The following is a 12,379-nucleotide window of genomic DNA, read 5'->3' on the forward strand; positions in this document are numbered from 1 at the left end:
AAGTAATCTGCATCTCTTAGTGTCACTAGGGATGTGGTTTTCAGATAAGAATGCTCATGCAGTTCCTAACGGTGTACTTGAATCCAATTAGTGAGTTTCTTTGGAAGAAGCAGGAGTGGTAAAAACTGAAGTAAAGCAGAAGATATTCTCAGTGTTGACTGTCGAAATGGCACAAGACTTCTCCTGCAGCTATTTCTAGTAACCTTAAACTATTTTATTTTCCTGTCTAAACATTATTTGAACTTATCCAAGAAGAGCCTAAGCCTATGAAAAGGATTTTGTATTACTCAGGGAGCAAGATCTGAATCTGCAGTAGAATGGATGACATATGGATGCCTGGATGGCAAAGTCCTTGCCCAATGGCTTTGTAGGATGAAGAGAAGGGAGAAGAAACTTTTTCTCCCTTTTATTGAGAATTTATTCTTGTGCTGGGAAAAGGCATCAAAGGGGCAGCACGTAGCAGCAGCAGATAAAGTTGATTAACAAATCTGATGTAGGTTTACCATCTGCAAATGTATCCGATGCTCTCTTACCTTGTGAGAAGGCAGACTGATGCTAAAAGGCAAATTTGTCTTGAAAAAAGGGGGAAGAAGGAGATATCTAGAACTGGGGAAGAAAAGCTTATTCATAGAGCAGAAGATGCTACAGTTCTCTTCAGCAAGAGGAAAGTAATGGATTTGACAGAATACAATACATTCACTGTAACTTGACTTAATTTTAATCACTTTTATATTTCATTGGATTTGTGCTGTTACCAAATGGATAGATTTATGCTTTTTAAAAAGTGAAGTAAATGAAATGGGGCATTCTAATGTATATATTTGCAGGTGGAAATTAGAATAGTTTGATGGAATTGTTCTGTAAATGATTGAACGGTGGCTTTCTTCTGTATTGTTTTTCATACTGCAAATTTGATAGTGCTATAAGTAACTTAAAGCAAGTGTCTTAAATGATGTCCTTTTTTTTTTTCTTCCAGCCCTGATGATATTGGTACCTGTTGGTATATCCTGCTGTCTGGTTCAGTCTTCATTAAAGAATCTATGTTTCTCCCAAGGAGCAGGTATGTCAGCTATGAATGCATGGCATTCTGTATTTTAAACAGAAATCATGAAACGTAGAGAATTTTTAGAATTAGAAGGCAACGTTTTATGCTTAGTGAAACACAGAAGTACACACATAAGCACACTCTTCCTACCTTTACTAGTTGTAGTAGCTATTTTATGCCCATAGCCAGAATTGAAAGCCCATCATTGTGGACAGTGTACAAGCACCTAAAGTGTCATGCAAATGCTGTCAATTTAAAAATAAAACCACAAAAAACCTGACAAATGGAATGAAGTACCGAGCAGTCTGTTCCTGTGAGTAATCAAACTTTAAATCAGAGGATGCACTAGAGCTTAAGGTGCTTTTCTGAGGCTTTACTTTTACTGCACACAAGTCTTCAGTGCATGTTTTAATGTATACTCGGATAACGTTACTGCCGGTTTTGCTACTTCTGTTTAAGGTTGTGCTTCATGTAAATGAATTTGCAATAAGAAGTGATATTTTACATGGAAAAAGATAAGTTTGAGTGTGAGACGCTCAAAATTTACATTGCTACAGTAAAAATTAAATTATTTTGAGCTCTGGAAAAAAATGAGTGCAAGGATTTTAGACTAAGGTGGCTGAGCTTCTTCATTTTAGTGGAAGCAGAGCAGAATCACTTTAAAATGCTGGTTATATGCATATTCATTCAGGCTACTATAAAAGGCCTCTTTGAAGTAAATAGCATGTAATAAAATTTGTGAAAGGCGGAATGGAAGAATGACCCATCTCTGTATGGTATGATGAGAATGAAAGCACTAGAAACTTCCTTACAGTTTTAAACAGTGGGAAACCAGTTGAAAGCTAGTGTTGGTTGGCATCTGAACAATCAGATGTTCAAAGCTGCCTTTCAATGGGCGAGCAATGCTGGGCCTGGGATTTCCATGTGATGATGGTGGCATGTTCTTGGTGTATGCAAGTGTTTTGCATGTGTAAGAGGACAGGCACTGCTGATAAAATGATGTATTTGGTGTGCCATCAATCAGTACTGTCTAAGATAAAGGTGCAAAACTGGTTATTGTAAAAAGTAACGCAACAACAGATTATAGGATCCCTGCTGCTGGCAGATGGAAGAAAATTGTCCCATATGTCATCCATGAACAGGCAATGCCAGGAAAAAAGCTGGCAGAAAGTGCTACCTGCAGATGCCAGGTGAAGGGATATGCGATACCTGAATTAATGTAGGTTGGTCGTATATGGTCTGTGGAAAGAATCTTCTGTTCCTTTGAATTGTAGCAATGCTTGTGCTTCAGACATTGTTTGACATGTGAGAAGAGGTGAGATTTAATAAGATAAACGATGAACTTGTGATTCTTCCTGAAAGAATGAACAGAAAATTACAGGTCCTGTGAATCTAAGTAGAGCATTTAAGGGCTGTTCACCTGGAGAAATTCAGAAATGACATCTGGGATAGTGTCTGAGACCTTGATAAGTTTCAAGTGTGGAATTTGAAATCTGAAGTTGTTTCATAGCTGTGGATGAAGTCAAGTAGCTGCCAAAGCTGGTGTCTTGGGAAGCAAATGTAAGAGAGACGATTTGTTAATTAATAAAGAAAACATAAGTCTGTAAAAGCAAAATTAAGAAACTTTAATGGTATAAGTTAGAAAGTCTTTCTGGAGAGCAAAACCAGGGTCATTCTAGTGAGCAGCTTTGTGCTCAGAAGCTATAGTTATTAGGAGGATAGAGGAGGGCCTTATTTAAATTTAGGACAAGGCTAATCAGGATGTTTAGTTTGTAAAGGAGTAAGCTGCAATACCTGGGCCTTGGGCTCATCCATGAATAAGAAACCTGGGAAAAGTGAGGGGGCACCCAGGCTGAATTTGTGGTTTGGAATAGTGTTGGGGAATAAGTAATTTTTATTTTTCTTTTATTTTTTTTTTTAAAAGCAAAGGCTTGAGAAGAAAACTAAGTTTTTCACCTTTACTTACGTTGCCAGTGAATTGCTCACAAAGAAATAGTAAACTGCTCAGATATACAGACTGGGTAGAAGAGGCTGATTGCTAGCAATACTAAAGTAAAATCTAACAGTGCTCTAGAAAAAAGGGAGCGAGACCTTCTCAAAAGGCTGCTGTCCAAAAAGAACTGGTAGGGTGGTATTTTGAAAGAGTAGTGTCAAAAGTGGGCAAAAGGCAGTTACTGGATAACTGCTTGAACTGACTATTTATGCATACAGGGAGTAATAATTTGAAGAGCCTTTTTGAGCATTGCATAATTTGGAAGTCTTGATGTCTTATTGCTGTTAAGATGAATTTGCTACGCTTTAGCAAATGGAGCACATCCTTATGCATCATTGATGTCAGGTAATAGGAAGAGACCTAAACATTGCCAGGTGGAGATCATCTAATTTTGATCTTGTTTGGCCAAAACATTGTCATTTGAGTAAACGTACTGTAAATTCATATTTAGACTGTTTTAGTGTTGGGTTTTTTCAGGTTTAATCCATTGTATCTTTGCCCATCTAGAAAGCACCAGGAAATAGTTTTGCAACATGTGAAGCTTGTGGGGAAGAGAGCAGGATGGAGCTGGAAAGTCTGTGTAGGAGCAGAAAGCAAGATGTTCCTCTCCTCAAATCTGACTGACACAGAAAATTCTTGTTTCCCTAACTTCCTTTTCCCAGAGCTCAGAGTGATCAGCGCATACTATCCCTGAGTCCCCCATAATCCCACCATCCAAAAGCCTTATTTTTTTTCCTACCTGAAAATTATTTTCTCTTCTTTGACAGCTTAACCAAGCCTGCCCCGTGCACCTACAGTAAATTGCCTTTGTACAGGTTCCTTTGGCCCCATCCAGCCTTCTCAGCAGGACCTCGGGAGCTGCGGGTGCCCCTCAGACTGCAGGCTTCCCCTTGCCCCTCCTGCTGGCTTTGTCGAGCTCAGCTTCACTGAATGATGGCTGGGCAGTAGCTGGCCAAATTTAAAATAAAATACATGTCCTCCCTCCCCGAGAGTTTCAAGAGCATTTGCTATTCTTTGTTGGATTTCACTCTTAAAATGTATGTCTGTACAAGCCAGGGTAAAGGTAGTGTGAAGTTAGGGTAATTCAGCTAGCCCTAGAGAATAAATCTGCCTGCAATCTTGGAGTTGCTTTCTCAATCCTGTGCTGAATTCCATCCTACTCTTAACTTTGTGACTGTTGGCACTTGAGCCTGTAAGAATAGGATGGAATGCTATCTTCGGACTTATAGCTGAAACTTGGAAGTACCTTAGTGCATTTGACTGCATATGATCAGCATATTATTTGCATTTGGGGCCTCTATTAGCTAATTTAGTTGTATTAGTTTTAGATACAGCATCCTCAGGCCGGTTGGTGGCTAACACTGGAAATGCCATTTCATTGTGTATTTTTTATCAGGCAAACTTTTTTTTTCTTCCAAATAATTGTTTCCACATCTTTGATTCCTAGTGTTAGATACCGTTTAAAATTCTTTGGGGAGAGGGAGTGGTGACTAGGGTTGGCAGACAGATAATATATAGTTGGGAAGAAGAATGTCTTAATAATAAGAAAAAAATCAAGCAGTCTAAAAGCATAAGAAATTACCACCCCCCTGCTTTCCCACTCAAACCACAAATAAATAATAGTATAGCAGACCAAAAATAAGCAGCTTTGTAATGTACTATATATGGTCAAATAGCTGCTAGTTGAAATAGTTTGAAATGAGCGGCATAGCTGCCAGTTTTGCCAAAGTTGTATAATCTACTGAGTGACTTGTAAAACTACTTGACAAGTCTTCAATTCAAAATTAAAAAAAAAATTGTTCAAGATGGAACATGAAGTTCTAAATCAAGTAACTTGTTTTGGAAACTTTAACATCTAAACCATGTCTGTTTTGTGAAAACAGCATGAGTATCATTTTGTTTCCCTGTTGTAATGTAGTTTAGCTTGCATTTGTTCAAATGCCAAGCCATCAGCTAGCAAATAGTGTTCGTAAGATGAGGCTGGATTTTATTCTGTTAACTTAATATTTTGGGAAAATTTACAAGTCAGTTTTAAAGAATTTTGACCCGAACATTTAAAGCTGCCATATTTTTTGTGACATAATGTAAAGCTTAATCTTGTTCTCCTATTTTTCTGTAAATTGTAACAGTGAAATTTATTCCGACAGCTTAATGAGAGGAAGATTGTGCCCCCCCTCCTGCCCCCCCCATTTTACTATTAACAATTTTCATACTTATTCCTTTTCTTTAACATATCAGGCATATATTACAGTCAAACTAAACACTCCTTAATTCCCCTCTCCCACCATGACCACCAAACTAGCACAAATTGGTACTTGGTCCCCTCACCGTTTCCCCTGAGCATCTGTACCCTGAAGCAGTTCACATGCGTAGAATGAGGTATATGTATGAAGTCCAGAAAATAAATGAGCAGAAAATGCAGTTCCCTGAAGGTTGTCCTGGCTCTCTTGTGTTTTCACATGGTCAATGACAGCAGTAGCGTGACAGTCCCTCAAAATATCTTTTGGAATGGCCTCCAGCATCCCTAGGTCTGCTCCGTGCTCTCATCACATTTGTTCAGCTGCTCAGACTTCACGTGTGGCTTTTTGTTCCAGGACTTTGCTTCTCGTGTAAATTTTACCACGGTCTTTCATCTTATTTGATTTGGAGCTGCACTACAAAAAGGTGTCCTAGATCTCCCACAGCTAACCTTGTGCTTGCCCATGGCCTCCACAACTGGAGGATGCAACTAACTCTTAGCAGCAACAAAATACGGAATTGCTGGGCAGTTTTTCTCAGGTTGGTAGGCTCTGGTGCTTGGGCTTTTCTGTTTTTCTCCTAGAATTCTTCCGAGACCGTCTGGGTGCTGTGCTGTGCTGCTCAGGCACACTGCAATGCTGACTTGCCATGTGCAAACTGGCTTTGCTCTTGACTGTAACTACGCAATTATCTACACGCTTTCCTTGCTGTAGTCCCTTCTTTTCCTTCCTTACTGTCACACCCAACCAGTTCTTCCCTCACCACTTTATATGGTGATGGAGAGCTGCTCTCCCTTTGGCAAGTTCACAGATTTTACATACGAGAGCAATTATTTAAGTTTTTTCCTCTAATTAAAAGATTAAATTTTGAAGTTGAGAGAACATCTGTTTTTTCTTTCTTCACAATTAAAAGGGTTGTATCTATTTAAATGTAAATGATTTAGCTCTCTGGTCTTTCCTATACTAAAACAACTTAAGAATGGAATAGAATATAAAATTCTACTGGAAAGCCATTGAAGAAACTATGGACTTGTTTTGAATGTGTTTAAAGTAATAACAAAACTCAATTTCTGCAGAAAAGATTTGTCCTCATCCAATCCCCATCCTGATTAACTTAAGAAAGTAACCTCTCTCAGAAGAAAATTTGTTAGGGATTTTGGCAGTTTTTTTAAATTTTGACAGGTAATGCATGTGAGTATAATAGTGTTGGAGCAGAACTCTTGGCTATGTACATGCGTTTGTACAGCTTTATGTATCCTGAAACATACTTTCTAATTTTGTGATGCCTGGGACATGCTGTTTGGTGTGGTTTGCATATATCTGACTGATGATACATTTATGTTTTGAATACAGAACTGTGTTTTGTCCATCTTTTCAGTGAATAAAATTATATTGATAGCTTTAATCATGACGATAAAATCCTTCTCTCAGTATAAGACCCTAATATATTTACAACTTAGTGTTTATTAATAATGGCTATTGGTAGCTGAAACTTAAGAGACAACAGAACAAAACTGGTGTTTTAACTGAGAGTGACCAATATACACAAATACTTAAACCAAGATAAATTTTGAATTTGGCTAAAAAGGAATTTTTTTTACCCTGAGCAGGACACTGAGAGTTTTAGAACAACAGATCTGAGGGGAGGCTCAGGGTTGTACTGCTGGGAGCTGCTGGTTTAGTTATTTAAGCTGCAGAGGGAGTTGATCAAGAGCTCTGCTGAGCTTATTGAGCTTTTCTCTGTTTCTGAGTTTCGCATATAGCTAAGGATTTACATTGTCATGATGACCATACGTTGGATCTTTGTAAAAAATAACAACTCCCCAGGTTCTGGTTTCAAGTCTAATTACTTGAAAATGTGTGCTTTGGATTTAGTTTGCCCTCAGAACTCTTGCTCTTTAATATTAAACTTTTTTATTTTGCTGCTAGTTGTTGCTGCTGGATTTTCCCATGACCTGTTTGCTGCTTCATTATTTCTGTAACCAGCTAGTGCTGTTCTGAAGCCATGCTGATGACTCTCTCAAAGCTGGTGGGAAGGTATAGAGTATGGTGGTGTTGTGGGCAGACCCCCAATGCCATCTTGTCTTCTGTCTGGTTTGAATGCTTTGGTTCACTGTTTCAGTCCATCAACTGAAACTGAGGCATGGAAGAGAATGATCTTAGGGTTTAATCTAGGAAAAGCTGAGATCGTAAGCTGAAGACAGGTTGGAAGTAGTAGTGGAGATGTCAGTCCATTTATGTCTGCCATGAAGTATTTGCAAGGGGTTTCAAATAGACATCAAGAAAGTAATGCTAATTGCTTTGTACCATCTACATCTACCTAAAAGACTGTGTATGTCCTTTTGGATAGAGATGTTTACTCTTAGCTGCAAGCATAAAATTAGACTATCACAGTGCATGTGACTATAATTACTTTTTGAGACTCAAACTCCTGGAGAAAATCAAAGCTTGCTTACAAGAGGAAACATTTTATTGGGAGTGCCTGGTCTGGCCATCTACCTTGAATCTGGTATTATGGCCAGTGTTATCAGTGAAGCCTGGAGCTCCCTGATGTGTGGCATTGCCTTCTTCCTCACGAGGTGCTGGAGGAGCTGGAGCTGCCATGGGTTTGTCCCCAAACACAGCTCCCTGAGGGCTGGCCAAGCAGGGAAGCTTGAGGGTTTCAAGCTCGCTGAGTCTGGCTTCCTCACTTAGTCACAGTCAACTCCAGATGTAGGTGAATTAGCTGATCCATAAATGAATGGGGCTGTTTCTTGTCCTATCACCTGCTATTACAGCAAAGTTTGTGATGTACGTGCTACTTGAACCAGTAATGTCATCTGAAACTGTCCTTACTGTTTGCAGAAATTGGTGTACAGTTTTTTAAATACTAATACTTAAAATATTTTTTTAATAGCTGAGTTTGTTATGTACATTTCGCTTTATTCCACCCATCTCCTGTTTTGCTGAATAATTTAAGAGTTCATTGAGGTTTGAAATTGGTCATCTTCCAAGTGTGCTGCCAGTATCTGACATGCTGGGAAATAAAAGAGGGGGCGGTTCCTAAATGATGAGATTGGGTGGTGTCTGGTGTTGTTCCTGTCAAAACACTTATTTCAATGCTACTGGAATTTTGTTCTTACACAGCTGATAAAATGTTAAGGGATTTAATCTATTACGCTGGCATCTTTTGAAAATAAAAATAGAAATCTAGCTTGGTGGGGCTAGTGCTACCAGGCTTTCTTCCAAGTTTGTAATGAGGAGATAAGAAGATAACAAAGAAGTAGAAAGTGTTAAATGACCTGGTTAACTTTTAAGTGAGCCTGAATATTTCTGATTCCTCTTCAGGCGAGGGAGGTTTTCAGGGATGGAAATGCTCTGTTGCAGGAGAGAAGCCAAGAAGCCCTCACAAGCTGACAAATGTAAGCCTTGTACTAGTTTCTAGGTTTAAATCCTAGAGCTACAGACTTCTGCCTCTTTCCATACGAAAGACCCAGTGATGGACTTGAGATCGCCTGCTGATGCTCAGGTGCATTGGTGGAATGTTCAGAACAACTTCATGCACTTTCTATAGGAGAGACACCATTAATTGATGGTGTAGAGCTTGTAGATTCAAGAGTCCTTGTTCCGGTCCAGTTTTTCATTGTTTCACAAACAGTAATTGTAAGCTAAGTCAAGATGGCATTACCTGCCACTGTTGAGATAGATATATATATATAGATATATATCTATATATAAAAAAAACCCAAACAAAACCAACCAACAGAAAAAAAGGAAGTAGGCTTTTCTTATGCTGTGCTTTATTCAGATCAATGGTGTTAATCTTCCCCATTGAAACCGCAATTGTGTAAAAATACTAAAAAGTTAAATGTGTCTATTTTAATGTCAAAATTATGCTTAGGAACTTGTAATATGGAGCATAGAAGCAAAGTATATAACAGTATAAATCTAAACCACTGTTTTTATAGCAAGTCCTGCCTGTGAACCAATTTTGGTTATTTTTGCACTTGCTATATAGAATAAGTATAATAAAAATTTTTCAGTGTGATAGGAGTATGGGATATAGCCGATGCTAAGGAAAACCAAAATCTGAGGTAACATGGTGTATTGGGATTGCGTGGCAAGGTTTTGGTAACACAGAGGCTACAGGGGTGGCTTCTGTGAGAAGCTGCTAGAAGCTTCCCCTATGTCAAATGAAGCCAATGCCAGCCGGCTCCAAGATGGACCCACTGCTGGCCAAGGCTGAGCCCATCAGCGATGGTGGTAGCACCTCGGTGATAACATATTTAATAAGGGGCTCCTGGCAGGCCCTGTGGACCTTTGGAGAGAGGAGCCCAGGCTGGAGCAGGTTTGCTGGCAGGGCTTGTGACCCCGTGGGGGACCCACGCTGGAGCAGTCTGCTCCTCAAGGACTGCACCCCATGTAAAGGGACCCACGCTGGAGCAGTTCATGAAGAACTGTAGCCTGTGTTGGAGGAGTTCATGGAGGACTGTATCCCATGGGAGGGACCTCACGCTGGAGCAGGGGGAGAGTGTGCGGAGTCCTTTCCCTGAGGAGGAAGGAGCAGCGGAGACAACGTGTGATGAACTGACCGCAACCCCCATTCCCGGTCCCCCTGCGCCGCTTGGAGGGAGGAGGTAGGGAAAATAAGGAGTGAAGTGGAGCCCAGGAAGAAGGGTGGGGTGGGGGGGAAGTGTTCTTAGGATTTAGGTTTTTTTCTTAATTACCCTACTCTGATTTGATTGGCAATAAATTAAACTGATTTTCCCCAAGCTGAGTCTGCTTTGCCCATGATGGTAATTGGTGAGTGATCTCTCCCTGTCCTTATCTCGACCCACGAGCCTTTGATTATATTTGCTCTCCCCTGTCCAGCTGAGGAGGGAGCGATAGAGCAGCTTGGTGAGCACCTGGCCTCCAGCCAGGGTCAGCCCACCGCACATGGAGAGTAGAAATCTTTTGTGTAAGCATGAATGTATCTTAATAGCTTAAAGTAACTGAGAAGGACCTTAAGGAAAAACTAAAATTAAGCAAACAGAGGGGTTTAACAGTCTAGATTCATGGGGGTTAATCTTTTAGCAGAAAGAAAGCAGAGGAAAGGAGAGAATCCTTGAAGGTAGCTGATAGGGGAAATATAATCTTTGACATCTATGAATGATACCAATTCTCACATCCCGTTTTTTTAAATGTTAGAAAGTTGGGGTTAAAGTTATGGCTACTCAGTGTTTGAAAAATGTGCTGCAATTGTGGGCTTTTTGGGTTTGCTGTTAGTGTTTTAGAATGCTCTCTAGGATGGATGAGAAAAACATTCATTCCACTGAAAACTTGTTTTTCCTGAAAATGTTTATGTATTCTCATTGTTGAAAAATTTTGGTGCTGCTTAGTTGATACCTGGTTTCTAAAATGATCTGCAATGAAAGTTGGCCTTGAAACAGTATGGGGTTTATTGCTGACTCCTCGCTTTAGCTTATTTTGTGTCTCATTAGTTAGAGACACCTTTCTAATCCCAGCATTAGGGTTTCTAATCGAGCATGTCACAATTTGAAGTAATTGAGAACAACATCTAACCAATCTTGGAAACATTGTTCATCTTTGCTTTTGCTTTTATTGTTTTTCCGTACATTATTATTACGTGATATTCATTTAATTTCAACAGTTCTCACTTACACTGGTATCTTGTTTGTAAAATTTCAGGCTTGATTTTAATATTAAAAAGCTGTTATCTGAAATTATTGTAAATTACTTGCATACAAATGGGGATGTGGAAAAAATTGAGAATTTTTTCTGAGAAGTTAAGGAGGGGAAAATTCTCTGTGTAATAATTATGTGGTTATGTAAAAGTTAAATGTGACACCTGTTATACCTGGACATTCACTAGTGCTTACATTATTAATTAAAGACATCTATCAGAAGAAGACTGTTGCTTTTTCACAATTGATATTGCAGCTGGTGAGATGACCTGTTCTGCAATCTGCTCCTTATGATTTAAGGTTCCTTCTGATTTAATACTTTAGTATTTAAGGTTTTGGGTTTTAGTAAAAACCTGCAAAACATCAAAAGAACCCCTCAGTTACTTGAGAAAACTGCATTATGAGATTCCTGCTGAGGGCAAAAGGAAGACTCTGTCTGTTTTACATGCTCTTAGGGTCTCTGGGCAAGTTTTATAAGTGTAGTGAACTGAGAAGTTACCTGGTCATTGCTTACCACAAAACAACAACAAAAATGAACGATGTGCAAAAATAGCATAAAGAATACCAAAGAGGGAGAAGTATACCCATGTGTAGAGAGGGGACCGAGTGTACTGCAGAGCAAGAAGGTGAGGATGCTGGTCGGGGTATGATACATTGGGGAAAAGACCATTTTCAACAGGGTGGTGAAGTTTTCACAGCCTAGGGAACAATATTAACTAGACAGAGAGGTCCATTTTAAATGCTGTAATTGGAGATGATTTATTACTGCTGAACAATTGTACTTAAAAGAATATACAGAATGGAAGATTATGCTCACCAAAATTTGTGTACTCTACAGAAACATCAAGAGGTACCTTAGAGTCCATCCTGTGCTTACAAGTGCAAGACTTCCAAGTCTTTTTTGAGATATGTATATATTTTTTTTTACAAAATGTCCAGGAAAACTCTTGAGGGAAGTCCAATATAAAGGTGTTACGGGATGGCTGTCCCTGCATTTAGGTTTGGGGTGTATGTGGGGAAGAGATGTTTCTTTGCCTCATGTGGAACTCGGGTGATCTAAACTTCTGTAGACTTACCTTTGGTAAAGGACAATCTTGATAAGCTGAAGTGATGACTTTTACTTACTTATGTATTTGCAGGACTATAGAAAAGTGGAAGGAATCAAAAGTATTGTTTTGATTATTAGCATGATTCTGCTACTATAATTCTTCTACAAACAGTGTTTTTAACAAAATGTTATTCCATACTGTGGAAGACTTTGAAATGTCTGAGAGTTTTCTTTCAGGTGATGCTAAAATCTTCAAATGTTTCTGAAAAATAAATCCAGGGATACTAGACATAATATAACATGCTAAGTAAGGGATAATTTACTTTCAAATTATAATCTAAATAGCTAAACCAAAATTGTCACTATTACTTCATTGTTTTAGTTTGTTTA

The 12,379-nt window shown here is 39.0% G+C and overlaps 1 protein-coding gene across 2 annotated transcripts in view; it reads left to right on the forward strand.

Moving 5' to 3' along the window:
• The window catches only part of RAPGEF2 (Rap guanine nucleotide exchange factor 2), a 188,803-nt gene that overhangs the window by 76,189 nt on the left and 100,235 nt on the right, over positions 1-12,379 (forward strand). For both annotated transcript variants that reach the window (XM_075708717.1, XM_075708718.1), the window contains exon 4: positions 977-1,060. In XM_075708717.1, coding sequence (XP_075564832.1) covers positions 977-1,060 — 84 coding nt within the window. The remainder of the gene's footprint in view (positions 1-976; positions 1,061-12,379) is intronic.

The sequence above is a fragment of the Pelecanus crispus genome, chromosome 4 (assembly GCF_030463565.1).
Source record: "Pelecanus crispus isolate bPelCri1 chromosome 4, bPelCri1.pri, whole genome shotgun sequence".
Lineage (NCBI taxonomy): Eukaryota > Metazoa > Chordata > Aves > Pelecaniformes > Pelecanidae > Pelecanus > Pelecanus crispus.